The following is a 26,904-nucleotide window of genomic DNA, read 5'->3' on the forward strand; positions in this document are numbered from 1 at the left end:
TGTGATTTGCACATGCCGCTTTCCTGGAATATGTCTATAGCATAGGGAGCTATATTGGCACTGAGACAACTGTCTGGAAAGAAAGATGTGGCGAGTTCAGCCAACTCTTACGCACCTGTGTCTCCAAACCAGTGGAAGCGGCCCCCAGCAGCCTGGGTGAACTCCCGGTAGGCGGCGGCCGTGTCACTGCGGCTGGCATAGCAGGCAGGTGGCGTGGTGTCCATCTGTGACTCGCCCACGTAGAAGAGACACACGTTCAGCTGTAAGTCACAGCCCACACGGGCCTCGGCCATGTAGGCGCTGAGCATGGCCTGTGCGGAGACAGGGAGGAGGGGCCCACAGCTGAGGGCTCTCCAAGCCGCTGATCTCGGGTCAATTCAGCCTAATTGCTTTCTTGAGGACCTACTGTGTACCTGGTCTAGTAAGTATGTGGCACTGAGGATGGAAAGGTGAAAGAGCCTGGGTCACCATTTCTCTTACTATCTTAATAGGGCCTGGCCGGGGAGCTGGGCCTGAGATCCTAGACCAGCATCCTCGACATCCCGTGGAAGCTTGTTAGAGATGCAGACTCTCAGGCCCCTCCGGAACCAGGTCTAACAACATCTGCATTTGAACAACATCTCCAGGTGATTCTTTGGCACGATAAAGTCCAGACTGGAAAAATCATGCTGGAGAAACCAGTTGCTAGGCGTCCACCTAGCAGAAGATGTGGGGTCGCGAAGGATAAGGGATGCCCAGGACGTGGCCTACCCACCATGTCCTGGTCAGGGATGCCCCCGGTGAAGAGGTAGATGCCCTGTGATTGCTGTTTGTCTTTGTCCTTGAAGTCCACTTCCACAGCCTTCCGCAGGGCGCTGAGGACGTTCCTGCTGCCTTGACACTGCAGGCTCAGGACCCACCTGGGGGGCAGGGAGGGCCATGCTGAGAGGGAGGGCCATGCTGAGGGGGAGGGCGGGGAATGGAGGGCGGTTGTTTCCTGATTCATGCCTGAGTCCCTCGGATGGCAAAGATTCTAGATAGAGCTACTTTCTGGGGGAGGGGGGCCAGAAAATAATAGCACAGGCGAGGCTGACGTCAGACCCAGCAGGTCACCTACCGCCAGGCGCTTTGTAAGTTGCTATGGCTCGCGGCAACCATCTCGGGCCTCCAGCTTTCAATGGTGCTTCCAAACCTTGGAAAAAAGGAAAGAGGGCTTGTTCTTAGGGGGAAAATACATGCCCCAGCTCTTTGGGCTCCCCAGGATTTTAAGGGGGCAAGATTTTGATTACACCCCCAAAATGTTAGGATGCCACTGGCCTGGGCCAGCCACAAGATCTCCTTGCTGGTCATGACACGTCTCAGCACATTCACGGTGGGAGCAGAGCTGTGTCCTCAGTGGAGACACAGCCAGCACCAGTTTGGCCAGACTTCCCTCCTGAAGAAGGGTCACTCCCTTCTCTGTGTGAACATCCTCACCCCCAGGGAAGAAGTCGTTTCTCCCTTTTTAGCTCTGATTCATCCTCACAACACATTTTTCGCTCTCCATCTGCACTATAGCTTTTCTTTTGTATATGTATCAGCTCATTTTCCCTATGAGACAGAACTTAAATCTTTGAGAAGAGGATTTATCCCCTTTATCAAGGAAAAGATGTCCCCTCTCTGGTTCAAGAGCGATTCCTCCACCTGGGCTATTGACTTCACCACCACCAATCCCTTCTGAGACCTTGTCCCACAGTGACCTCTCTCCCACACACATGCCCAGCGTCTACTTCCGTCTTCCCCATCGCCTCTCTTAAATATAACTTCTTCGTCTACCAGCTACTTCCCTCTCTTTCCTCTTCCCCCTCACAGACATGCTCCCTAGAAAAACAGTGTTACCACGTCCTCCTCATCTTCTGCTTCTCAACCCCCTGCAGTTCAGCTTCCTCCCCAGTTCTCTGATAACTATTAACAAGGACCTCCTTTCCCCCTCCCATGGAAATATCTCTATTTCAGTTGGATAAAAATTCTAACAATATACAAAGAGTGAAAATTCCTCCAATTTTATCCCCCCCCCAATTTCTGTTAACTCTTTGTTCTATATTCTTTTGGATTAAAAAAAAAAAATGTGTAGGACTTCCCTGGTGGTCTAGCGGCTAAGACTCCATGCTCCCAATGCAGGGGGCCTGGGTTCGATCCCTGGTCAGGGAACTAGATCCTGCGTGCCACAACTAAAAGATCCCGCGGGCTGCAACTAAGAGCCGGCGCAGACAAATACATATTTTTTAATGTATTTAAAATAAATACATATTTTAAAAATATGCATAGTTGCATATTCTATTCTATTCAATAGAATAGAATTCTATTGTCAGGATTATTTTACCAATTTCCTCTTGCTTTTTTCCAGGTTTGCCAACCATTAGAACTCTGCACTGAAAGGCTTAATCGAAGGAACAAAGAACATACACTTAAAAGATTTAGTGCTTGCTTCAGCAGCACATATACTAAAATTGGAACGATACCAAGAAGATTAGTATGGTCCCTGCGCAAGGTTGACACGCAATAAATTAGTAGGAGTTTGCGATTAACAGATACACACTACTATATATAAAATAGATAATCAACAAGGACCTACTGTCTAGCATGGGGAACTATACTCAGTATTTTGTAATAACCTATAAGAGAAAAGAATCTGAAAAAGAATATATATATATATATACATATATATATATGAAACTGAATCACTTTGCTCTACACCTGAAACTAACACAACATTGTAAATCAACTATACTGGAATAAAAAATTTAATACAAGGGCTATACCAAACTACACTTCCACCAATACTTTCCAAGAGTGCCCTTTTCACCAAATTATCATCAGCACTGGGTATTATCAATCTTTTAAATACTTGCCAAAATGAATTGCAGAAACATTATATCTCATTGTTTTCCTATCAGGGAGCGCTACTGCCCGATTCAGTGGATTCCTGCATTCTTCCCCTTCCTTCTTTGCTTCTGCAGGCTCTAACTCTGTTTTTTTTCCCTTGGGAAAGCGTAAACACCTTTCTCTCCTGGTTTTCCTCCTGCCTTTCTGGCTGTTCCTCTCTCGTTTCTTTGGCGGTTCCCTCTCTCTGCCCACACTCCAAATGGCAGTTCTTCCCAAGTTCTGTCCCTGGTTGTCATCTCTCCCCCTTCACGTCTCCACAGGTGTAATTCTTGCCCTCCCATGTCTTCAACCAAAATGCTGATGGCTCACAAACCCGTACTTCTTGGCTAGAGCTCCTAACAGGAGAATCCCCAGACTCCTGAGGATCTCAAACTCTATATGTTTATCTTCCAAGCTCTGCTCCACCTGGCACATCCTCTCCTCACCATTCCCTCATCCCCTACAGCCAAACAGTGACTGCATTCTGTATATTCTAACTCCCCCGCACCCCTCACAGGCCTCCCCGTCTTTCATTTCCACTGCCTTGGCTCAAGCCCCCTCTACCCCTGCAGTGGTCTAACTGGTCTCCCCACCAGTATCGCATCCTTTCCGTCCATCCTTCCCCTGGTAGCTCGAGCGTTTCAAGATTATTACTCTTGCTTAAAATCCTTCAATACCTATACGTCCTATAGTATAAAAACTCCCATATAAAGCCTCCATCCCCTGGTGTTTTATTTTGTTTTCTGGTCATGCCCAGTCTCTCCCTCTCATCCCTGACTCACACTGAACTATTCACACTGACAGTTCCCAGGGTTCTGTAGTACGTCCGTCACACCCCTGTGCCTCTGCTTATGCTGTTCCCTACACCTGGAACGCCCTTTCTCCCCATTTCCTCCATCACTCCCATGCGCTAGGCAAACACTTACTCATTTGTCAAGACTCAGCTAAAGGGTCACTTCCTCTGTGAAGATTTCCTGACCTTACTCTACCCAGGTGGAATAGACTGACCCTGCCTTTGAGCCCTCAAAGTCCCATATCCTCCCTTTTACTTATTTCTTCAGAAAACATTTAATAGCACTTATATTTTGACACACCTGTCTCCTACTACTAGCCCATAAATTCCTTGAGGATAGGTATTGTGTATTTTAGCTTCTCTATCCCTAATGCCTGGCATAGTGACGGTGCATGGCAGGCTTTCAATAAAAGTTCATTGAATGAATGAATGGATGGATGGATGAATGAATGAAAATATTGTCCAAAATGCTTCTCTAAGCATTTTTTCTGTAGAATTTATTAGGGAAAGATTAGACTCTGGTACAGTTTAATATATAATATTAACTGCTGACTTATTAGGTTTAGAACACTCCCTATTTCATGTGAAGTTGTATAAAAAATATATATGTTTATATATATTTTATATGTATAAAAATATACATAAATATTTTATATGTATAATATATATTTATATATATTTATAAAATATATAAATAAATGAATATATATATATATAAATATATATATATACATCCCTGGTGGCGCAGTGGTTAAGAATCTGCCTGCCAATGCAGGGTCACGGGAAGATCCCATGCGCGGCCGAGCAACTAAGCTCGTGCGCCACAACTACTGAGCCTGCGTGCCTAGAGCCTGTGCTCTGCAACAAAAGAAGCCACTGCAATGAGAAGCCCATGCATGGCAATGAAGAGTAGCTCCTGCTCGCCGCAACTAGAGAAAGACCACATGCCGCAACTAAAGAAAGCCCACACACAGCAACGAAGACCCAATGCAGCCAAAATTAAAATTAATTAAAAAATGTATATATATAACTATACATATATTTAAATTATATATAATTATAGATTAAAAATATAAGTAACTATGTAGACAGAAGTATAACAAATATATATAGTATTATATATAGTCATATAATTTAAATGTATATGTAAACACTTGTTATATATTGAATATTTACATTTTAAATTTATTTATATTTAAAATTTATATATAAAATATATAATTTAAATATATAGTTATATAGTTTTAATTTATACTATATATACTTATATTTAATTTAAATATATAGTTTTATATATAACTGTATAATTTAATTCTATATAGCTATATATAATACACAACATATAACTATATACAAAAATTATATTGATATATCTATGTATAATTAAAATTTATAATTGGAATTCTGAATGTTTGAAATACTGTGGCTTGCTAGAACTGAGCTATGAACCAAGCCTGGGGGCCCTTCTTTTTCTCTTTTGTGTTTATCAGCTTGGTAGCCAAATGGGGCAATGGGCTGAGTTACTTTATCCTGGCTGATCAAGCAATGTGTTTTGGGTCCGCTTATCACCTTCGCCCCAGTGGGACTGTCCTGCAACCATTTAATTATTCAATGCCCCAAACAAGATCATTCAAATCAGATAAACTGATGGCCCTCCTAGGATGCTGGGTGCCCATACATCTGTTGTCCTGCCAGGAGCCTCAGCCCAGGGATGGCATCCGAGTGCACACGCCCTCCCCACCACGGGAAGCGGGAAGCAGGAAGCGGGAAGCAGGAAGCGGGAGCGTACGCGATGATGTTGAAGCAGTCCTTGTTGGACAGCTGCTCCTCCAGCAGAAGTCTCAGGGAGTGCTGGATATGAATAATGTACATGGAATTGGTCACAGAGATATCGAGCAGTATAACCACCCTAAAAAGAAACACAAGCTTTAAGAGGAGAACCGAACCTCTCAGATAATGTTTATTTTGTTCCATTTTACTATTTAACGTTTTTTCCAGGGGAGTTCTGCATGCCAAATTCATAGCTGGCCAAATCTCCATGGTCTGAAGTCAACACAGGCGGGTTTACAACAGTAGAACCTTCTCTCCAGGAGGGTCTATCATGGTATAAAGCCTCGTGGTGGAGATGGTTTAAGGGCAGGGCTGCATATAATGATTTCGTACATTTCCTTGTTTTAAATTACTAGTATTCAATATTATTATAGGTTGGGGTCTATGAAGGGAAAACAGAAACAAGCTAAGCAAGTTAGATGGGGAATTAGGCGTAACTGGGGCCTCTGGGGAAATGTATCATTATTTTCTCTCTCTGTTTTAAGATCTCTAGTGCTATTCAGCCTTCTCCTTTTATTACTTCAAATCTTATAGTCCCATCTCCTCCCCCCCCATCCTCATTTTGAGACAGCTATGGATAGCAAAAGAAAATCCACTGGATAGAGTCAGAAGGCCTTGGTTCAAGTCCCACTTCCTGTGTGGCCTTAGGCAAGTCACAATACCTCTCTGATCCTTGGCATATTTAACTATAAACTATTTATAATGAGACTTCATAGGGTTGCTTTGAGAAGTAAATGATATAATAGATGAAGAGTATTACAAAGCATAATACTTGGTAGGTGGTAAGGCATCAAGTAAGGTATGGAAGCGATAATGATATTTTGGATACCTATTGTTTCTCCCTACTCAGCATCCATTACCTCTTCTCACGGCAGCATCTTGATTTTTGGGGGGCGAGGAGGGGGAATACCTCTGTCTCTAACAGTCCATTTGAGTTGAGTAGAGCTGACGCCAGCCCAAGCTTTGAGAGTGGACATTTGACCCCAGGCAATCAGAACATCAAACCCTCTTGGCCCTAGTGAATAGCTCAAGGATGGACCCTTGCCCCAAGCCCTGGGAGTACTAAACTGGAAGGCAGGAAGTTGAGAGCTTGGGGTGGTTATCTTGCCACCTGGAGGGCAAAGCCAGCCTGAAAACAAAGCGAACAGAGAGGAAAACAGAGCTGAGGGATGGAGAGAGATTCCTGACATGCATGAACCTCTGGAGCAAGCCATGCCTGAAGACAGCTATCAAATCTAGTCTAGAATTTTCAGTTACCTTAACCAGACTTCCCTGATTTGTTTAAGTCAATTTGCACTTGGTTTCTGTTGCTTTTTAGCAGAAAGATTCCTGAGTGACATTGTTGGTATTGAGTGATGCTTGCTGATGTTGGGGATGATGGTGGTGACTTTTCCCTCCAGGGGTTCTGCTGAGTGATTACTGATCCTTAATCTAAATGATGGCTTCTGATGCTACCAACAGGGAATTCATGAGTTGGTTGAGTGCTGTGTCACACATGACACCCATGAAGGACAAGAACATTACTGGGGTTAGGTACCTTTTTTCGCAGACGGTGCCCCAGATTCTTCTGCTGGCCAAGGAGAGCCACTCGATCCGTCTCTCATACATCCGCATAGCTCTGCTGAGCTGCTTCTGCAAACTCATGCACCACACACAGTAAGCGACTGCGCAGAGCATGGCCGATTAAGGGGTCTGGGGGGAAGGGGGTGTACCCCACTTGGTTTCTGGGAATGGTGTGTCAAGGCCATGGGTATCCAGGCAGTACAAACATGCCGTTAAAGCATGGACGAGTCTGCCACAGGATCAGGAAGGGAAGAGTCAAAGTATTTCATTGCCTTAAATGGGGAGGAGGTAAATGTTGACCCAAAGGATCAGAGGCTTTTGATCCAGGTCCCTGCCTGGGGAGGAGGTAGAGAAAGCTCCACAGGGGCCTGTGGGTGGAGCACAGTCTCTGTTTATAAGAGGGAGTTCAGTCAATGGCTTGGTGCCTCCACATTCCACCCATCTCCCTCCCCGCACCCCATATTCTGACTGATGGGGCCCACCACTGACCTGGTACTCATACAGGAAGGGCAGGTCCACGTGAATATTCTTCATTGTCCCATCATGCCATTCAAATTGTACCATTGCCTTCTGCACTCAGGTGTGGCCAGGAGGGGAACAGGTGAACAGAAGCACAGGTGGGGAAGGATTTTAAGTGTAAATTGGCCACTGGGCTCTCCAAGTGAGATGCAAGAGAGGGAAATGGGCTCTTAGCACATCTGGGGTTGGATTCTTCCCCACACACCAGGCCATTGCCTTGTCTGGAGCTGGCAGCAGAGGGTCTTCGGGATGCAGTCCCCTGAATGAACTGTGCCTGACAGCAAGCCAGTTCCCTTCTCAGGAGGCTCTTCTGAACATCAGAGTCTTTACTACAAGATATGGCTGGAGGTTTGGTAATAGCAGAGTTGGAGACCTTAAAACATACTAGCCATGAGTTCTTAGGTTTGGGAACCCAGATGGGCCTTCATGGGCACTTTGAAAATCAAATTTATTCATTTTGTTCTTTCATCCTCCACCAAGTTGTCATATCTCTAATTATCACTCCTTCCATCTAGTCATCCATCCATGGGCTGCCAGAACTCTACATGCCCACACTCTCTCTTTCCTTTCATTCTTCTGCCTTTCCACTGATCTTACTTTTCCTTCCTTTTCTTTTTCTTTTTTTTTTTGGACCACACGGTGTGGCATGTGGGATCCTAGTTCCCCAACCAGGGATCGAACCCATGCCCCCTGCAGTGGGAGCGCAGAGTCTCAACCACTGGACCACCAGGGAAGTCCCTCCACTGATCTTTCTATTCGCCCATTACCATTACACCGTCCTTCCATTTTTCCATCCTTCCACCCTTCCTTTAATCTTTACTTTCATTCTTTCGTCTTTTTTTAAAAAATATTTATTTATTTAATTAATGTATTTATTTGGCTGTGCCCGGGTCTTAGTTGCAGCACATGGGACCTTTGTTTCCACGTGCGGGATCTTGGTTGTGGCATGCGGGATCTAGTTCCCTGATCAAACCCGGGCCCCCTGCATTGGGAGTGCAGAGTCTTAACCACTGGACCACCAGGGAAGTCCCCATCCTTTCATCTTTTTAATTTTATCCTGTCATCCATCCTTCCAATTTCCCTTCCATCCTTCCATCTGTTCACTTTTCCATCCATCCATCCATCCAACCATCCATCCATCCATTCTTTTACCTATTCATTCATCATTTCCATCCATCCGCTCATTCATCCTTTTCATTCTTCTTTCCATCCTTCCTTCCAGCCACCATTCACTGAGTGCTTACTTGTACTAGATATCGGGGATAGAGGGTTGGAGTAGAGCTTTTTCTTTTAAAGGGCTCATACTTTGGTGGGGATTAGACATGTAACAAATACACACATTAGCGCATTACAGGAGCGATAGTAGAAGTCTGTACAAGGTACAGCAAGGACACAAAGAGAGTGTGTTCTGAATGGGGAGGAGGAAAACCTCCATGGAGGAGGTGACCGTGGTACCCAATATACTCCCTCTTACCCCAGTCTCCCAAGTTTCATTTTCGTATCTTTGAAAAACAGCAGTTAGAGTAGATTTGATGAGAGTTCTAGAGTCCTGGGTGGAATGCCTCCATCCCACTCCAGGCCCTCAGGCCCTTGCTCCATGGGCTCTGTCTTATGACTTCTATTTCCTGAACATTTCAGATAGGAAATACCACGCAGGAGCTCCCCTGCAAAGGACTGGACAGAACTCTGAATCTGAGTTACCTCATGGATAGTTGATGATACTGTCTTCCGGAGAATAGGCACAAATTCCTCCACGGGAGAGAATGCATTGGGTGCCAGAACCTGATAAAGGCTTAGCTTCTTGGCTGTAAAAATAAATGGTGGGGTTTGAGGCACCACTCATGAAGCCCCAAAGGGTTCATTCCTTTCAGTTAGTCACCTGAGTCCTGGGTTCTTCCCTCTTTGGGTATTTACCTTTCAGGCTATTGGTCTTTAGCCATTCTGCAGAAGTCTTGTCCAAGTTTGGGAACTCAATAGTGAGGGGATCCTCATGCTTTGGGGGTTTAGGCAAGAGACTCGTGAGTGGCCTCTTTGCAACCTCTGTGGAAATCTGATCGAAATGAAAAATCATCCTTACATAATCATCTTTTAGAGCTGGAAAGTCCATAGTCTCCCCCACCCATCCAAGGGAACATCTTAAAACATTACCTGGTAAACTAAAAGCAGTTCTGCCTTCCCCTCCCACTATCCCCATCCACTTCTCAGGAGATTTCTGGAATTTCCAGGAGAAGAGAGAGATGTACCCAGAAACTCCCTTCCTCTTTCACTTGTCCATCCTCCTCACGCCTTCCCACCCTTACCATTAAGATAAGCACCTCGGACTCCAAGATGACAGGTGGCCTTGCCGAGGGCCCAAATATAAGGCTCCAGGGAACTAAAAAGTATCTCCTGCACCAAATCATTTAGGGAGCCCTGATCTAGCCCACCCGCCCTCGCCCACATTTACAACCAAAAACCTGAGGTTCTGAGAGGTTAAATCACATATAGCTCACGTATGAGGAAAACACCGAACAGCAATTCCCAAACTCCAGACATTCGAGCACCTCCTTCATGAACTTTGCTACGAGTACCACTGTACTGTTATTTACTTAATATTTTAAAAATCAAACATATAACATTAAATCTTTTTAATTATTAATTTTAATAATATTAATTGAAATTAACGTTCATTTCAATTTTAATTTTTGACTTCCTTTTTTTGGACTTAAATAATTTTAGAAAGATCTATTTCTGCCACAATGAGCTAGTTTTAAATGCATAACATTGAAAAGAATATTAATCTATGTATCACCTTATAACCATCTTGCAAACTACAAGTAGTACATGTGTTTCATTTGGGGAAACATCTGGCAAGGTTTTGGCATCAAACAGACCTGGGTTCAATTGAGAGTAATCAGCTTCCCTCTGTGATTTCAGGCAAATTACTTAAACTTTAACTTCAGTTTTCTCATCTGTAAAATGGGGGTAATAACATACCTTCCGCAGACTGTCGTTGTAAAGGTAAAATAAGGCATTTAAAGAATTGTGCCCATCTTATAGTGAGCACTCAGCAAATGAAAACTATTATAATACTAATAATTATTGTTATTGTTTTAGATAGTAGAAGAGCTGAAACTAAAATTTAAAATCCCAGTCTAGGTGCTGTGTTTCTTTCACTACATCCAGCCAGGTCAAAACGTCTGGTACCCCAAATCCATACATTCATTCTGTGAAGCTATAAACGCATTACCAGTTCTCCTCGGTACGCAGCTTTACTGGTGATTGTGTCCATAAGCTTTCTGAGTTACTCTGTTGGTGTTAAATTAAGCGTCCTCAAGCAGGGCCTTTGCCCTGAATGAGATACTGGTGGGAAGACCGTCTTCAAGACAGCCTACCCCGTGTGGTTGAGGTTTTCATCATTCTCCAAACTGGGGGGAAGGGAGGGGCAGTGGTAGGGGGAAGGGGTGGCAGGAGCCTGCTGGCCTTTCTCTGAAATAAATCTTTCGGATAGAAAATCCACCAGGATCCTTCCAGCGGAGGCCTGGGCAGCTCACAAATGTTGGGACAGCGGGGGGCGGGGCCTCGCTTTGTTCCATTTTCGGGACGTGGGAGGCCTGGCAGCCGCTCCCTTGCGCGACAGGTGAGACAGGAGAGCACAGAAGGCCAGCTGCCTGCCTCCGCGGAAGGTCTGAGCTTGGGGCTCTGACCACCTACCTCGTGCATCGAGCCGGTCCGCTCCTCGCAGGGGGCGCTCTGGTGCAGGGCTTGCACATGGCCCCGGAGGCTCTGGGCCTCCTGGATTTCTGCCAGCAGCTCATCCACCTCCCGGCTGCTGTAGATCTGGGGGTGGTGAGGGCAATCAGTCATCCAGCAGTCACCTGGCTACCGGCAGTGGGAAAGGACAGGCAGCCACGTGAATCCCTAAGGCGGAGCGGCAGGCTTTTTAAAGCGGACGTTATAAACCGGGGTCCATGTGCAGGACAGAGCCTGCGAAAGTCAGTGTTCCATTTGTACAGTATTGGCTTGCAGTGTTTTTAAACAATTGAAGGGCCGTCTAGCCTTAAAAATGGGAAGAAACACTTTACACCCTCTAGGATGACAATAATAATAATAATAATGATAGGAGGAGGGGGGAGGGGAAGCAGGAGGAATTGGAACTGTGGGATGAGGGTGGAATTGTAAAATGGTGCTGCTGCTGTGGAGAACTGTTTGGTGGCTCCTCAAGAAATTAAACAGAATCACTACCTGACCCAGCATTTCTACTCCTAGCTTTATACCTACAGTAATTGAAAACAGGGACTCAGATACTTGCACACCAATAATCATACCAGTTCACAACAGCTCAAATGTCCATTGACTGATGAATGGATAAACAAAGTGTAGTATATCCAGAAGCTGGAATATTATTCAACGCAAAAGGAACAAAGTTCTGATACGGGCTACAACATAGATGAACCTTGAAAATAGGATGCTAAGTGAAAGAAGATGGATGTGAAAGGTGTATGATTCCATTTATATGAAATATCCAGAAAAGGTAAATCCCTAGAGACAGAAAGCAGATTGGTGGTTACCTGGGGCTGCAGGGGAGGGGGATCACGGAGTCACTGCTTTAATAGGTACAGAGTTTCCTTTCCGGGGGATGGAAATGTTTTGGAGCTAAATAGAGGTGGTGATTGCATAACATCGTGAAAGTTGTAACTTCCCCTGATTGTTCACTTTACGTTTCGAGAATTTCACTGCAATTTTTAAAGAAATCACACACATAAAAAAATCCAGGTTTCTGGCTCTTGTTGAAAAATCAGAAGACCTGGCAACACTGGTGGTCACGCTCCTACAGAGCACCCGGCTGGGGCTGCGCGGAGGTGCCTCTAGCTGCGGCAAGTGTTGTTTCGTTCACCGCACTCCTTACCGCTCACTGTTGTGTCCCCATCAGAATCAGTTGTCATTTTTTGTCACCTCTGCACTGTTGTTTTGCCCATAATAACGAAGACAATGAAATTTGTTTTACCCATACCTCTACCAAGAGTGGAAAAACAACAGATAAGCCAAGAAGTTCACAGGTTTTAACAGAAAATATTTCTTAAACCAGCCAGTTTCATTCACTCACTGTACTTTCCTAGCCCCTGGAGTCTGTGACTCCTCTAGAGTCTGGGCAATGAGGTAACAAGAAGGGGTTCTGCCCAAGGAAAATGTTACCTGACCTTGGCTCCCTCATGGGAAATGTCCAACTTTTTGACACTTGGACATACTTGTGAGATGCAAATATTCATGTGCTCACGGCGATTAGGTTAGCAGGCAAGGCACAGCCTATTAACTGTCACCTCCATTGTGGACACGGAGTATGCGATGTTATTATTAACCGGGACAAGGATACTAATGGAAGGATTGGTACAGAATTACTTGCTCATTCAGAATTAATTGCTGTGCGTCTCCTGCAGTAGGTGGGGTCCATTTAGGAGAGAGAACTGAAGCAACTGCTTCAGACTCAGAGCGCTGGTGGGAGCAGAGGTGGGCTGGGGCCCATGTTGATGGCAACTGGATAGGGATTCAGGATTCTACCGGCGTATAATCAACTCATCACACACACTGACAAAAGGATCTCTTGTGACTTCATGTTGTTTCTGTTCTTCCCACATATTCATTTTAACCTGATTTTACCGTTGTAAACCCACTGAGTTGGGGAGGGGGGAAAGCAAGCACACACACAGCATGGTCTGGCCCAGATTCCCCAGGCACAACCTTGGAGGCAGGCAGGGATGGGAGGAGGGGGCAGTGTGTTGGCCCAAGGGCTTACCTCTGTCTCTGGGCTGTAGCAGTGGTAGTAGCCCCCAAGAGCTTCTGCAAGGTGCTTCAGAACAGCCTGCGGGGATGGTGACAGGGTGAGCCGTCACTAGGGCAATGCCGGTACCTTAACAAACTTTCTCCTTGTCTGAGCCTCCCAACTGAGCTTACCAACAGGAGAACTAGGTACAAGGAGAGTTCTGGTCCGCAGCTCGGGGACCTCAAAGGCTGGCCCAGCTCACTATAGCCAATCCAAGGGAAGCCTTGGAGAATCTCAATACTTACAGGGGGCACCTGATCATCGCATTTGTAGGTGATGATGTGGGTGATGAGGTCCCGTCCCATGATGGACTGTTGGATGTACTCGGACAGGATTTCAGAAGGCTGATCTGGGCTGTGGAGAAGACGGAAGAAGAGAAGGGGACACCTCAGCCTGAGGACATTCCCCAGCAAAATGGTAATTCCCAAGGAGCATCTACCAAATCTAATCAACCTCATGTGTCCCAGGTCACCTGTGTAAGATGCAGGGCTGACTGGGCCACAGGCCTGGCCACGCTGGCTGCCCTGCCCCTGCATCTGTGGACAAATGGCCTGGAAACACAATCCTTCTCTCAAGCGTACGTGAAGAGTCTTGATGGTCTTTTCTCTAACAATGGTTTGGTTCTCCAACCCCTTCATGTTATCAGCTTAGGAAAGGAGACCTACCAGCTTCCCATTATGATCACCAGAGAATTCAGCCCCTTCAGAGCGAAGATTTTCTTCAGGGCTTGCAACAGATTGCTGCCTCTGTCAGGCTGCAGTTTCTTTACCCAGAGCTTGAGTTCCTGGAGGCTGGGGGAGAGGATAACAACCTAATAACTCTTACTAGGGGCCAGGCCCACGACAGGTACGAGCTGGTATAAATCTAACAATCATTCTTTGAGGTGGATACTTTTATTCCCATTTTATAGATGAGGAAACTGAGTCTCAGAGTTAGGACTTGCCCAAGGTGATACTGTGAGCAGCTGGCAACGCTGAGATTTCAAACCAGGTGTGACTCTAGGGCCTGAGCTTCTAGCGACTCTGCTACATGGGGGTCTGGGGCTAAGCTCCTTTCCCCTCCAACTCTCCTGGGAGGCAGACCTCAGCCTGAAGCACAGAGTTAATCCCTTAACCCTAAGAGGGCTTGAAGAGAAGGCACCGAGGCTGTGTGGCTACATTCCACACGGGTTGGGATGCACACCACTCGCAACAGGGAAGATGACATAACACAGAGCTTTCTTGGTTAAATGCCTCATGTGGCACTAGTGAGACAGCCCTTCTCTTTCCATTTCTCTTTCAGTCTGACCTCCCCCTGCAAAAAAGACCCCTCAGCTCGTTGCCAGTAAGTCTGTCTTTCATTATTATAAATGTTTGAATCTCCCTTTTAAGCAAAGAGAACAAATCCCAGGCCTGGCGCCCTCTCTAGCCAATAGGTTTCAAGCTGGAATTTAATAACGTTGTTTTGTCTGCTTTCATTCTATTTATTTTTATAGCGACTTTCTAATTATGGCAAGTGATACGGGCTTCTCAGTTATGGTATTGATAGTTGCCATCAAAGTAAATATAGCGTTGATATTTTAAAAAATCGATAATAGTACAAGTAGCACAGAGTAAATAATAGTTCAGGTGGCAGGGATAGGACAAACATCACAAGGGAAGACCAGGAATAATTGCAGTTGAGGAACTCTTGGCTAGATGGTCTCAAGGTGACTTCCAGGTCTGACATTCCAGAGCTCGGGGGTTGAACAAGAGCAGAAATCACAGTAAAAGACACTCTTACCCACTGAGTACCTGCCCCATGCCAAGTACTCATTTTTCACTCATCTTCACAACAACCCTGTGAGAAACAGTTGTCCTTGCCTCATTCTGCTAATAAGAGAGTTAAAGGACCTGTCAAGATCCCCCAGTAACTGTCAGAGCCAGGATTCAAAGCCTGGGCTGCTTGAACCGGCACTTCTCTACCCCGAAGGCCTCCTCTTTACAGCTAGTGCTGGGCAAGGGGACCTCCGTCCCAGAAACCCAAGCATGTGGTTTTCCCTGGGATCCGCTCTGGGCTTTGGAATCCAATCCTGACTCTGCCATTTTGGAAAAGTTTCCCTAACCTGCGTCCCAGTCTTCTCATCTGCAAAACGGGGGTAGTGATCCTGTCCCACGTGTTGGCTATAAATACTAAGTAAGAGAGCACATGTGAAGCACCAAGCCTGGCACCTAACACAAGGCGGATGATCAAGGCTATTCCCTTCATGGAAAAGAGATATCTATTTACTGGTATAAGTAAGCAGAAATTCTTACCTTCCCCCTCTCCCCACCTGCAAAAATCCCTCCAAACCAGAAACTCCCAAAGGACTAGCTAAATAAATTACAGTATATCTACACAGTGGAATACTATGCTGCTATTAAAAAGAATGAGGTTGGGCTTCCCTGGTGGCGCAGTGGTTGAGAGTCCGCCTGCCGATGCAGGGGACACGGGTTCGTGCCCCGGTCCGGGAAGATCCCCCATGCCGCGGAGCGGCTGGGCCCGTGAGCCATGGCCGCTGAGCCTGTGCGTCCGGAGCCTGTGCTCCGCAACGGGAGAGGCCACAGCTGTGAGAGGCCCGCGTACCACAAAAAAAAAAAAAAAAGAACGAGGTTGATCTCTGTGTACTGAGAGAAAATGATAGTCAAGATTAGGTGCAAAGCCAAGATGCAAAACAGTGTAATGTGCACCTGATTATGTTTAAATAAGAGAGGATAAGCGCACGGATGCGTGTATGTGCAAAGCCTGTGGAAGTAGATAGAAGAAACTGTTATTGGGAGGTGAGGGAGAGCTAGGTAAGAGGGAGATTCATCTGCTATTACTTATCCTTTTATTCTGTTCCAACTTTTAAAAATGAGCATGTATTATTTTCGTAATAATAAAACTACCTTGCTAGTTTTCTGGGTAAAAATGGTGTCTCATCTTTTCATTTTGTGGTGCTCGTGGGGTGACTTTTCCAAAAGTTATTGGCTCCCTGTGTTTCTGCTTTTGTGAATTGTCTCACTTATCTGTTGGGGGTCTTGCACTTTAATCACGCATTAAAGACACTAACACTTAGGGAGGAAGATGACCAGGTAGACATCCGGGCTAAGGCTGGGCAGTCACTCACCTGGAGGTGCCAACTTCCACCGGGCTGGGCCACAAGGTGCTGGTGGTGGTACCAAAGGACAGGACGTACAGCTTCTCCTTGTGGCTCAGCTGCTCATCAATGAGGCTCTGGTGGGCAAAAGGACATCACTGGCTGCCAGGGCCACGGGCCACGTGGAGCCTGGCTCCACCTCTCACGACGTGGCTGGGCCCTCTGGGCTGGGGTGTGAGCCGTGCTGAAACAGGGTCGCTTAAGGCCCAGCTTAGTAGCCCCATGTTGACATTTGCTTGCTGCCCACCCCAGCCTGCTCCTGGCTGTGCGTGGCGGGTATGGGGCCTGGGTGGTCAGCCCGCGGCTTGGCGGGCCAGTCCGGGAGCTGGGCCCTCACTCCCGCTGACCGCAGACCACATGCTCTTCTGCCGTAGCTGCTGTGCACTTAGGTCACGGGTGCAGTGGGATGAGCACCCACCTCAGCGTGTGCTGTGGTTGGACCCTCAGCACTTCACTGTGGCGCCCAGGGAGGAGAATGGAGGTCAGGGGCAGCGGTTTCTGTCCCGGGCGTGTGAGTTGGGGATAGAGCGATGGGTGCAGGGCCCACCCATTGGATGCTCTCAGACTCAACCTGGTGAGTATCCAACAATAAGATAACTCATCCCTCTTCTTCCCGGCCAGCTACAAACTTCACCTGTTACTGCCAACACGAGCCTTGCCCTGGCTAAGACTGGACCAGCCCAGCTGGGGGATCTTTGGAAACCGGGTCCTGAGACCTGTCAGGAAGAGGGGCCTTCACTGACACCTGTTCCCTGACACCTGCTGAGACCAGGAACGAGGGACAAGTCTGGAAACTGGCCCATGTTGATCCCTCTAAAGGGTCCTGGGACCAGCTGTTGCTGCTAAGGTCTCATTCAAAGCTCTAGAGGTCCCTCTAGGAAAACAGACCCTCCATAACACTTCACAGAGACTACAGAGGCTTTTTTCGATGCCACACTCTGTACTGAGCACTTAATTTGCATGAACTCCTTTTGTCCTCTGGTGACCCTGTGAGGTGGCGACTGTCATCATCCCTGTTTTACAGATGAGGTAACATGGTCACACAGCCGAGAAGTGGTGGAGGTGCCTGGGATTTGACCCTAGAGTTCTTAGCTTCTGAGTTACGGCCAAGCAGGATAGCTCCTTGTCTGGAAAAGGCCGGAAGCCCGTGTTGTGCTGAAGTTAGTCCAACTGATTATCGCCTGCGTGCCCTCCTTCCGGGCTCTTGAGACAAAATCAGGTTACTAGGGACTGCTGTGGTGTGAATACTAGAAGCTCACACTGCAGCTGAGAAAGACTCTGAGGCTGGGTTTTGCAGAACGCAACATATATATTTTTTTAACTGTAGGTGCTAATTAAGTGTGAACTGCTCTTTGCAAAACACTCCATTTCGCACTTGCTATAAACAAAGCCCATTAGCAAGCTCACAAGGGGAGGGTGGGGTGGAGGTGCCAGTTCCAGGTCCTTCTCCGTGCCAGAGAGACTTACCATGAGGTCACTTTGGAACTCCTCCTTCTGAGGGCCACTGCTGACAGCTGACACATCAATGAGGACGCCGACTCTGGCCCCCTTGATGAGGCCAAATGCCTAAAACCAAAGAGGGCGTGCGGAAACAACTAGCACAGCTCTGTGCTTCTACAAACCTTTTACTGGGCAGCTCTGTGTAGCAGATGTTCAAGCGCTCCCCGACCTCGACAAGAAGCCGCAGAAGGAAGACCCATTTTATAGAAGAATGCTGCAACTACTGAAGCCCGTGCGCCTAGAGCCCGTGCTCCGCAACAAGAGAAGTCGCCGCGATGAGAAGCCTGTGCACCGCAACGAAGAGTAGCCCCCGCTCGCCGCAGCTAGAGAAAGCCCGCGCGCAGCAACAAAGACCCAACACAGCCAGAAATAAAAAAAATAAATTTAAAACAAACAAACATGCATCCCCTTAAACCTAGACATTGAAATTCTAGAAACTCATCCCATAGAAATAACTGGAAAAGTAAATAAGAGGGAATTGGAGCCCAGTGATGCCAGGTAGTCCCAGTTTTTCAAGAGAAGACTGAAAGCAGACATAAAAGTGAAATATCAGGATTTTAAAATCTTGACAACTAATTCAAAAAATAAAACTATGGAGGCCAAGAAAAACATGGTTGTAGGGCCAGATCTGCCTGCGTGCCACTGGTTAATAACCCCTGCTTTTATCCTCTGCAGATATGGAAACGGACACCCAGAGAAGTGAGGCCTTGCTGACAGTAGAGTCGGGAACTGGGCCCTGTGATGGACCATGCATCACCCCAGGTGCCCCAGCACGCAGAAGACTCATGAGCTGGTTCACAGGTGATTGCTTCCCTGGAATCCAATCGGAGCTTGTTTCCTGGCTCCGCGGTAACTCCATCAGAAAGGGGTAAGGGGAAGAAGGACCCAACCAGCAATCCCTGCCCCCTTTGTCAAAAGTGCCAGGACAGGTGTGATGTGGGTAGGCAGGTGAGAGCAACATTCCCTGAATGGATGTTTGTGGAGTAGGTGAGGATTTCACCCCTCTCAGTTCTCTCTGCCTGTGTTACCACGTGCAACCAGAAGGGGCATGCCACAGCTGGAGATGTGCATTTGCTGACCTGTCTAAGCAACTGAAGATGGTTCTGGACCTGAGATGTAGACTACACCCTGGAATCGGCCTGGGTAGTAGAGGTGGGGCTTGGGGGTGGGGAGCATGGATTTCAGCATCTTGCCTGTCCCAGGGTTTAAGAAAAGAGTTGAGGATTGCCTAAGGTGAAAGCAAATGGTGGCCCAGAAAAGCATCAGTGGAAGAATATAGGCTAAAACAAATAAGAAGGCAAAATAAAGGTTAATTTGCCCATGATCACTCTTCTACTCTTTGGGTCTGAGGAAAACGTTTAATCAAACTTTCAAAAGTTATGTCCAGATGATCGGCCTTAATCATAAATCTCATTAGGGGTCTGAGGTGAAACGGTCCAGGGGATTTTTGCTGTTCTCACCCAGGATCTGTTTCCCCTTCTGGTAACAGCACTCTGGCTTTCCATGTGCAGCCATCTGTCTCCCTTTTCTCAGTCCATGAGGTTTGGGGGGACTCACCCAGTCTCCCCCAACTTCCCTCACCCCCTGTCTTTCCCCAGGCGTGAGCACTAGTTCCAGGCCCAATCAGTTAGTGCATCTCATCCTCCTGGTTATAGTGATCGGTCTAAATTGGTCCAGAGAGTGTCAATCCCAGGACTTGGGAGGGTGTACTGGGAAAGCAAGGTGAGATCCTTTTTGACATGTCACTTTAGTTGGTGACATGTAAGCTTAGAGCTGCTGGTGACCATCTTCCCAAGACTGGGGAAATCCTTCCCGAGAGTAAAACCAACCCAGGGGAAAGCAGAGCTCAGAGACAAAGAATGACATCATTTGAACCCCCGGATACAGCTGTATTTGAGTTTTTCATTTCTGTAGGTCTAGAAATTCCCTTTTTAGCTTTGGCTAATGTAAATTGGAGGTCTAGCACTTGCATCTGAAAGGGTTCTAACAAGTACAGGTGGAATGAGTGAAAGGAGGTAAAGAATGAAATCTATTACCTTCTTGCTGTTTTCTGTGAGCCACTGAATTCTCTGTTGATAGAGTTCAATAGCTCTGTCAAAACACCAGGAAGACTTGTCACCCAAGGTCAGCTTCATCACTGAGCAAAACAGCCACTTACATACATGGAAGGAAAGTGCGGATGGGACTTTCTTTCTTTTAATGTGTCTAAAGCATTGGGAGAATATAAGGCAAAATCTAGCAAAGAGAAAACTGAAGGTCTGGTTTCTGGGATAAAGGATGGAGGGGATTGTGAAAGGGATCAAGCGTGTGTGGGGTCCTTTTGCTGATGCAATGTTCATTATAAACGGCTGTGGTTTGGTGGAACTAGGTGGGCTTCGAGGGAGGGCCAGTCTATGGAGGATGGGGGGGTGTTCTCATGAGGAAGGTGGAAGAACATTCTTGCTCTTCTCAAATCTGTGTCTTCTCAGGTGAGACTTCCTAGTCACCTGGACATGATCATAAATGCACAAGTGAAGCAACTCAGCAGAAGTTTCTCAGTGGATTGATGAACAAAAAGCTTAGTTTTTGAATAGTAAGTGGCCAGGGGAATTTCTTGAGTTTCCCTTATTGCAAACGATTCCAGTGGCTGTTTGGAGACCAGCCTGTAACAGGCACTCAAGTTAAGGACTCAGCCATGTGAACTTAACTGAATTGCCTTCACTGAAGCAGGTGGGATTTGGGGGCCCACAGAAGGGCAGGGAAGGCCTTTGGATATAAACTTATGGGCATGGGGCAGTGGGCAGAATCATAGGCATGCATGAGTGTGGGTGCAGGTAAGGGCATGGGCAGGTAATGAGACGAGCTTGTCTTTGAGACCCAGCTCTGCTGTTTACTAGCTGTGTGACCTTGGACAAGTGTGGTAAACTCCACAGCTTCATCAGCTCCAACATGAAGATAATAAGACTTTACCCAAGTCAATTTGCCAAAAGTTAGTTTACTGAAAACCAATTCTCTGAAAATCAATTTGCCAAATGATCAATTAACTGAAGAGACCTGAAACATTCCTTAAATTGCTGGATTCACAATTAAAACCAATCAACCAAAATATTACAGAAATCTTTAAAATCTGTTTAACCTTCCAACCCAATAAAATTTGCTATAAAAGTTACAGTTAAAATTTTTTTTTTTTTTTGCGGTATGCAGGCCTCTCACTGTTGTGGCCTCTCCCGTTGCGGAGCACAGGCTCCGGACGCGCAGGCTTAGCGGCCTATGGCTCATGGGCCCAGCCGCTCCGCGGCATGTGGGATCCTCCCGGACCGGGGCACGAACCCGTGTCCCCTGCATCGGCAGGCGGACTCTCAACCACTGCGCCACCAGGGAAGCCCCAGTTAAAATGTTTTGATAAATTTGGCAAATTGTTTATTTAATAATTGACTTTTGGTTAACGGTCTTGACAGTAACACTATATTTTGAGTTGTTGTGAGGATTAAATAAGATAATGTGTGCAGCCCTTAGCAGAATTCCTGACACATCAAGAAATGTTGGCTATTAATTATTCTAACCTTTTAAGAAACCTCAGGCAAGCAGTAATCATGGCCCATAGATTGCTACACCGGGGATGGATGGTGACGTCAAAATCTGGTTTGGGGGAATTCCCTGGCAGTCCAGTAGTCAGGACCCCTCGCTTTCACTGCCAAGGGCCCAGGTTCGATCCCTGGTTGGGGAACTTGGATCCCATAAGCCTCTTGGTGTGGCCAAATAAATAAACCAAAGAGAAGCTTTAAAAAAAAATCTGGTTTGGAAGTGGGGAGCCTGAATATTTTTGACATACATCTGTAAAAGTATGAACCCAATCAATCTGTCATCAAAAGTGGTCACTCTTAACCATCACACATCAGATGAGGCTGTGAGGTTTTATGTGTTCATCCAAAGGGACCATGGATTTTAAAAGGCTCAGAAAAACTGATATGGTCCAACCTCTTTATTTGCAAAAACAGGAAATTGGGGCTAGAAGCGGAAAGAAGCCTGCCCAAGGTCCCACAGAGGCTGTCGTTTGAACAAAGTCATTTTCAGGCTGCTGAAACCAGGTACTTCTTGAGCTCTTGGGTTGTTGGGAAGACGCTGAAAAGCATACTTACTCAGAAAGCTTGGATTCGAATTGGTGGATGGTCTGGGTGGAGATGTGCATTTTCCTCGTGACATTGCTACCCTCCTTCCTGAAGAAGAAAAGTCTTATGAAAGGGTCTCTTGGGCTCAGGGGGATGGACGTGTCTTGCAGGCTTGGGGGGAGAGGGGAAAGGCTTCAGACTTACAGCATGGCTGTGCCCTGGCTTATCAGGTCAGCCAAGGTGAGTTTCATAGACTTTAAATTGTGTGTTAAAAGCCAATCTTCTGAATCCTCCCAAGCTGAAGACAGCTGGGTCTCATCGCCCTGCAGCCTCTGCAAGACAGAGTCACAGAAACCGGTGGAAAGAGAGGGTGAAGCTGAGGATGTTTTAGGTTCCCTCCACGTGGACCCCTAAGGGGTGCCAGCCTGACCGGTCCCACCCGAGAGCAGCCCGTTCAAGAACTCGCCTTGCTGAGGCAACAGACAAATGTGGAGGCTGGTGCTCTGGGCCAGTTGCCCGGAAATACCCGTTCCCATCCCTCACCTCATCCCCAGTATGTGTCTAGAGGAGTCAAGCGCCACTCGCCACATCCTGCCTTGTGAGAGACTGAACACACAAACACACCGTGGCTAGACCCTGTATGACAGCACAACTCCGACCCACACAGGTAGCAACCAGACCATGGAGCCAGACCACAACCTCTGCAGCTATTGGAGCGGGGAGTCAGGGCTCTGGCAGTGACCGCCATCTTGCCTACCTTTCATCCCCTTTTCAGCTCAGGACCAACCAGAGAAAACCAAACATGCCCCCAAATCAGTCACAGGAGACGCCGGCTTCTAGTTAGTCCGCCTCTGGCTCCCTTCAGGGTACACCTGAAGCTTTCCCCTTTTTTCACCATAAAGCTTTCCTTCTCCCCTGCCAACCTTTGAGTCTCTGTCAAACACAAGCGATGGTGGCGTCTTTGTTTATTTCTGTATTTGCATTCCCTGCATCCTTTCAGGTATATGAGTTCTGCCTCCCTCTCAGTCTGAGGGATCCTCCACAAACATTTGTTGACTGATGGAAGAGGGAATGGGTTTCCCTGTCCATTCCAGAGGCCAGAAACAGGAGCAGTGGGTAAAAGTTTTAGAGGAAGAATTTCCGAGCCATCACAGGAGTCTGGCCATGAAATGAACAAGCCCCCTTGCTCGTGCTGAGTGACACCAGTGTCACTTACATAGTACTAAGCTCAGGACGTGGGTGGTGGCCTTGGTGATGGAGCTGAAGTCGTTCACAGCAAGCATTCGACATTGGTGATACATTCTGAGAGCCAGAAGGCGGAGAGAGCTGACCTAAGACTCTGAGCCCACTTTGCCTTGTTCCGAGCCCTGCTTTGAACTAGGCACTGTCCCTGGTCCTAGGGCTACCGTGTGAACAAGATAGAAATGTTCTCGCCTTCTTGGAGCTCACATTCTAGTGTGGATAGATGGTCAGTAAAGAAAAGCAAAATCAATGTCCATAATTTCAGCAAGGAACTGTATTAAGAAAGTGGGGCAGGGCAATGTGATAGAAAATGACTCGAGTGGAGATGGGGAGGTCACTTTAGCTGAGATGGGGGGTCAGGGGAGACCCCTCTGAGCTGTGATCTGAAGGTGCAGAAGGAGCCAGCCCTGTGTGTCTCTGGGCGTGCACAGTCCAGGCAGAGGTGGGCTTGGGGGCAGGGGCAGAGTGCTGGAAGAACAGAAAGGTGGCCACGGTGGTTGGAGTGTAGCGAATGCAGGGTAAGCGTGACGTGAGAAGAGGCTGGAAGGGTGTGCAAGGCCTGGAGCAGACAGGGATGCTGCAAGAGCTTCCAGCACGGCCGCCATTGTCTGTGTGAATCAGTGGGCCTTACATGTTGCCAGGGTTGGCTGTGACTCAGGGTATGGGACACAGCCTCACAAGGGGAGAGGCCGGCTCAGTCCCACAGTGAGAGAAACCGCCCTGCAGCGTCCAGGGACCGTGGAAAGGGCCTGCGCACTGGTTAGCCCACCGCGGCCCCCGACTACACCCAAAGATGGCTTTGCCTGTCTCCTGTGCGCCTGCTTGAACCCAGGGTGGGTACTGTTTGGGCTTGTCTTTGTCAGGCTCTCCCTGTAGACGGTGAGGTGATAGACAAGGGGTTGAAATTATCTGCTGTGGCTGACCGAGCTGCATGAGACAGGATTAGATCAAACAGAGGATTCGGAAGGAGGAAAGGGCAGAGGAAGAGAGGGAGGGGAGAAGGGAGTGCAGTCCTGGGCCCCCCACTTACTAGCTTTGTGATGCTGGGCAAGCCCCGTGTCTCTTTCTCCACCTGTAAGATGGGTGCGTGACGCTAAGATCTAGAGCGTGGCCTGCAGTGCTGCTGCATGAGCGGTTCTTAACAGTGATTCTTGTTTCCCCTCAGGTTGGGTCACAAACAGAAGGTAACAAACAAACAAAGGCAATGAAAATAAACTGCTTCTATCATATTCCAGCTAGATAGTATTGGATGCCGTAAGTTCTGTGCCTGACACCTCCTCACCCTCTGTTTCAACATATGTATGTGTATAACTGATTCACTTTGTTATAAAGCAGAAACTAACACACCATTGTAAAGCAATTATACCCCAATAAAGATGTTAAAAAAAAAAGGAAATTAGCAAGTGTTAAAGAAGTGTGAAAACACGAATAATTAGAGCAAACTCTTAATAGTGCTTATTATGTGACAAGCACTTTCCGTATGTTAACTTAATTACGTCTACAAAATAGGTTCCATCGTTATTAACCTCATTTTACTGACAAGGGTGCTGAAATGTTGAGAATTAAGCAATTTGTCCAGTCACACAGCTAGTTAGTGGTGGAGCTGGGATTCAAACCCAAGCACTATAGCTTGAGCCACGCTCATAATCACGATACTATATTGCCTTTAAATTACCACCAAACTGTGACTATCTTTGTGAAGGATCTAGAGAGAACTGACTGAAAAGACAACTTTCTCAGTATGTGATTCTCTGCTAATTAATGTCCCGCCCCAGAACAGCACCGCCTATAATCTTAGCCCCAGCCGCTCGCTTAGGAAAATGGTGCTCTGCAGCATATAAACACTAGGTGTCACTCTTCTCATCTTTCAGGACAACCACCTCCCTTTGGTAACACTGAACCCGGTAGACTTCTAATTCACCTCTCTTCCATTTTACTTGCATTTGAAATGATCCATCATTTTTTAGGACACGGATTTTGTATTGTTAATATTTGAAGAGCCACCATTAAACATGATGGATTTTGACTGTAGGACATACTGATTATATACTGAAGGATGTGCTTTACATACAGAAGAATAAGATCTTTGTGCTGGGGCAATCCTTTACCTCTTTCCCACTGCTATTCATTTGTGAAGTAAAGGAGGCCCCAGTTGTGGCTGATAAATAAGAGCGGTCCTTGTACACCTGGAAAGTCGTGTATCTGATAAGAAATTAGGTGAAATAAAGACTCATAGTATCAACATCTAAAGTCATTGAAAGGATCCTTCAGAATTTCCAGACTCTATTGACATTTGCTCATTTCCTTTTAATTAAACTCGCTTTCCCATAAGTACCAATACTGGAGAAAAGTAAAGCACAACTATTTTCCTGATGTTTAATTGCTAGCATTAAAACTGTATTGTTTTTGACTGATTATCATTTCAAAGGACCATTGTTAAACTCTAGTGTAGAATAGGTACACGGTTATGGGCCAGACTTGCACGGACAACCCCTGATGACAATAGTTTCTATGGTAGAGTGAATTGCGAGTTCTAGACAATCCACTCACCACCACGCGAAGAGAGCTCATCAACACACTGAGAGTCAGCCTAAGACCAGAGTTCTGGTCATTCTAGAGGTTAATTCTCCTGCCATAACGTTCTCACTCCAATGGCACTTCCTGAAACTGATTTTTTTTTTTTGGGGTACGCGGGCCTCTCACTGTTGTGGCCTCTCCCGTTGCAGAGCACAGGCTCCGGACGCGCAGGCTCAGCGGCCATGGCTCACGGGCCCAGCCGCTCCGCGGCATGTGGGATCCTCCCGGACCGGGGCACGAACCCGTGTCCCCTGCATCGGCAGGCGGACTCTCAACCACTGCGCCACCAGGGAAGCCCCTGAAACTGATTTTTGGATCTAGATTTTAGGAAATCCTACAAGAAAAACAAATCTCAGGAAGGAGAATCTTAGAATTAAATTCCTTAGTCTTCAAGATTTGATAACAAGGACAGTGTCTTCACATCCCCCTGAATATTTAATGATATGGCCAAGAAGGCTATACAATTTCTATAAACAGCATAGAGATTCTTCAGTCATTTCTAAAGGCAGGGGATCAGAGATGAGTGTGTAACTAATCCTTTTCAGTCCTGAGATCCTACGTGAAGAAAGAAATACCCAGAGTTTAACACGTTCTGCATTCCCAGACTATGATTTGTAAGCACTGCCACTCAGTTGAAGCACTATGGTTTTTACCAGCAAGTCCTGTGTCTGGTTAATATGTGTAACCAGTAGTCCATTGTCTAGGTTTTGGCCACGTTCATTGATATTCTTCTGGTTCAATTGCTTCTTTGGATCTCTGTCATTGTTTCTCCTCATGCTAAAAAACACAAAGTAATTTGATCAATGCCCCAGCACCAGACATTGACTCCACGTTATCAGGGCCTCCAGAAACATTTTACTTCTGTGTAGTAACTGGGAAAGTTTCCTGTGTAGATCCCGATAAAATGTGGACTCCAGGCTCATAAGACATTTTATCCTACTGTTTTGGTAGTTAGGTAACTGAAGCCCTCAGG

The 26,904-nt window shown here is 46.7% G+C and overlaps 1 protein-coding gene and 1 non-coding gene across 2 annotated transcripts in view; one reads left to right on the plus strand and one right to left on the minus strand.

Moving 5' to 3' along the window:
* Positions 1-26,904, minus strand: part of VWA3A (von Willebrand factor A domain containing 3A) — a 50,332-nt gene that overhangs the window by 20,443 nt on the left and 2,985 nt on the right. The window contains 21 exon segments of the mRNA XM_089896065.1: positions 116-311; positions 755-899; positions 1,097-1,171; positions 5,466-5,585; positions 7,044-7,138; positions 7,559-7,639; positions 9,290-9,393; positions 9,503-9,638; positions 11,282-11,407; positions 13,362-13,427; positions 13,634-13,742; positions 14,054-14,179; positions 16,495-16,601; positions 17,992-18,090; positions 20,061-20,115; positions 22,143-22,220; positions 22,317-22,444; positions 25,905-25,943; positions 25,946-26,021; positions 26,237-26,265; positions 26,585-26,708. Coding sequence (XP_089752191.1) covers positions 116-311; positions 755-899; positions 1,097-1,171; positions 5,466-5,585; positions 7,044-7,138; positions 7,559-7,639; positions 9,290-9,393; positions 9,503-9,638; positions 11,282-11,407; positions 13,362-13,427; positions 13,634-13,742; positions 14,054-14,179; positions 16,495-16,601; positions 17,992-18,090; positions 20,061-20,115; positions 22,143-22,220; positions 22,317-22,444; positions 25,905-25,943; positions 25,946-26,021; positions 26,237-26,265; positions 26,585-26,708 — 2,114 coding nt within the window.
* On the plus strand, positions 2,439-2,546 carry LOC115803794 (U6 spliceosomal RNA). The gene has a single exon (XR_004024588.1). It is a non-coding gene; the product is annotated as a U6 spliceosomal RNA (small nuclear RNA).

This window comes from Delphinapterus leucas, chromosome 15 (assembly GCF_059928025.1).
Source record: "Delphinapterus leucas isolate spDelLeu-1000000601 "Yukka" chromosome 15, BTC_Dleu_Yukka2, whole genome shotgun sequence".
Classification (NCBI taxonomy): Eukaryota; Metazoa; Chordata; class Mammalia; order Artiodactyla; family Monodontidae; genus Delphinapterus; species Delphinapterus leucas.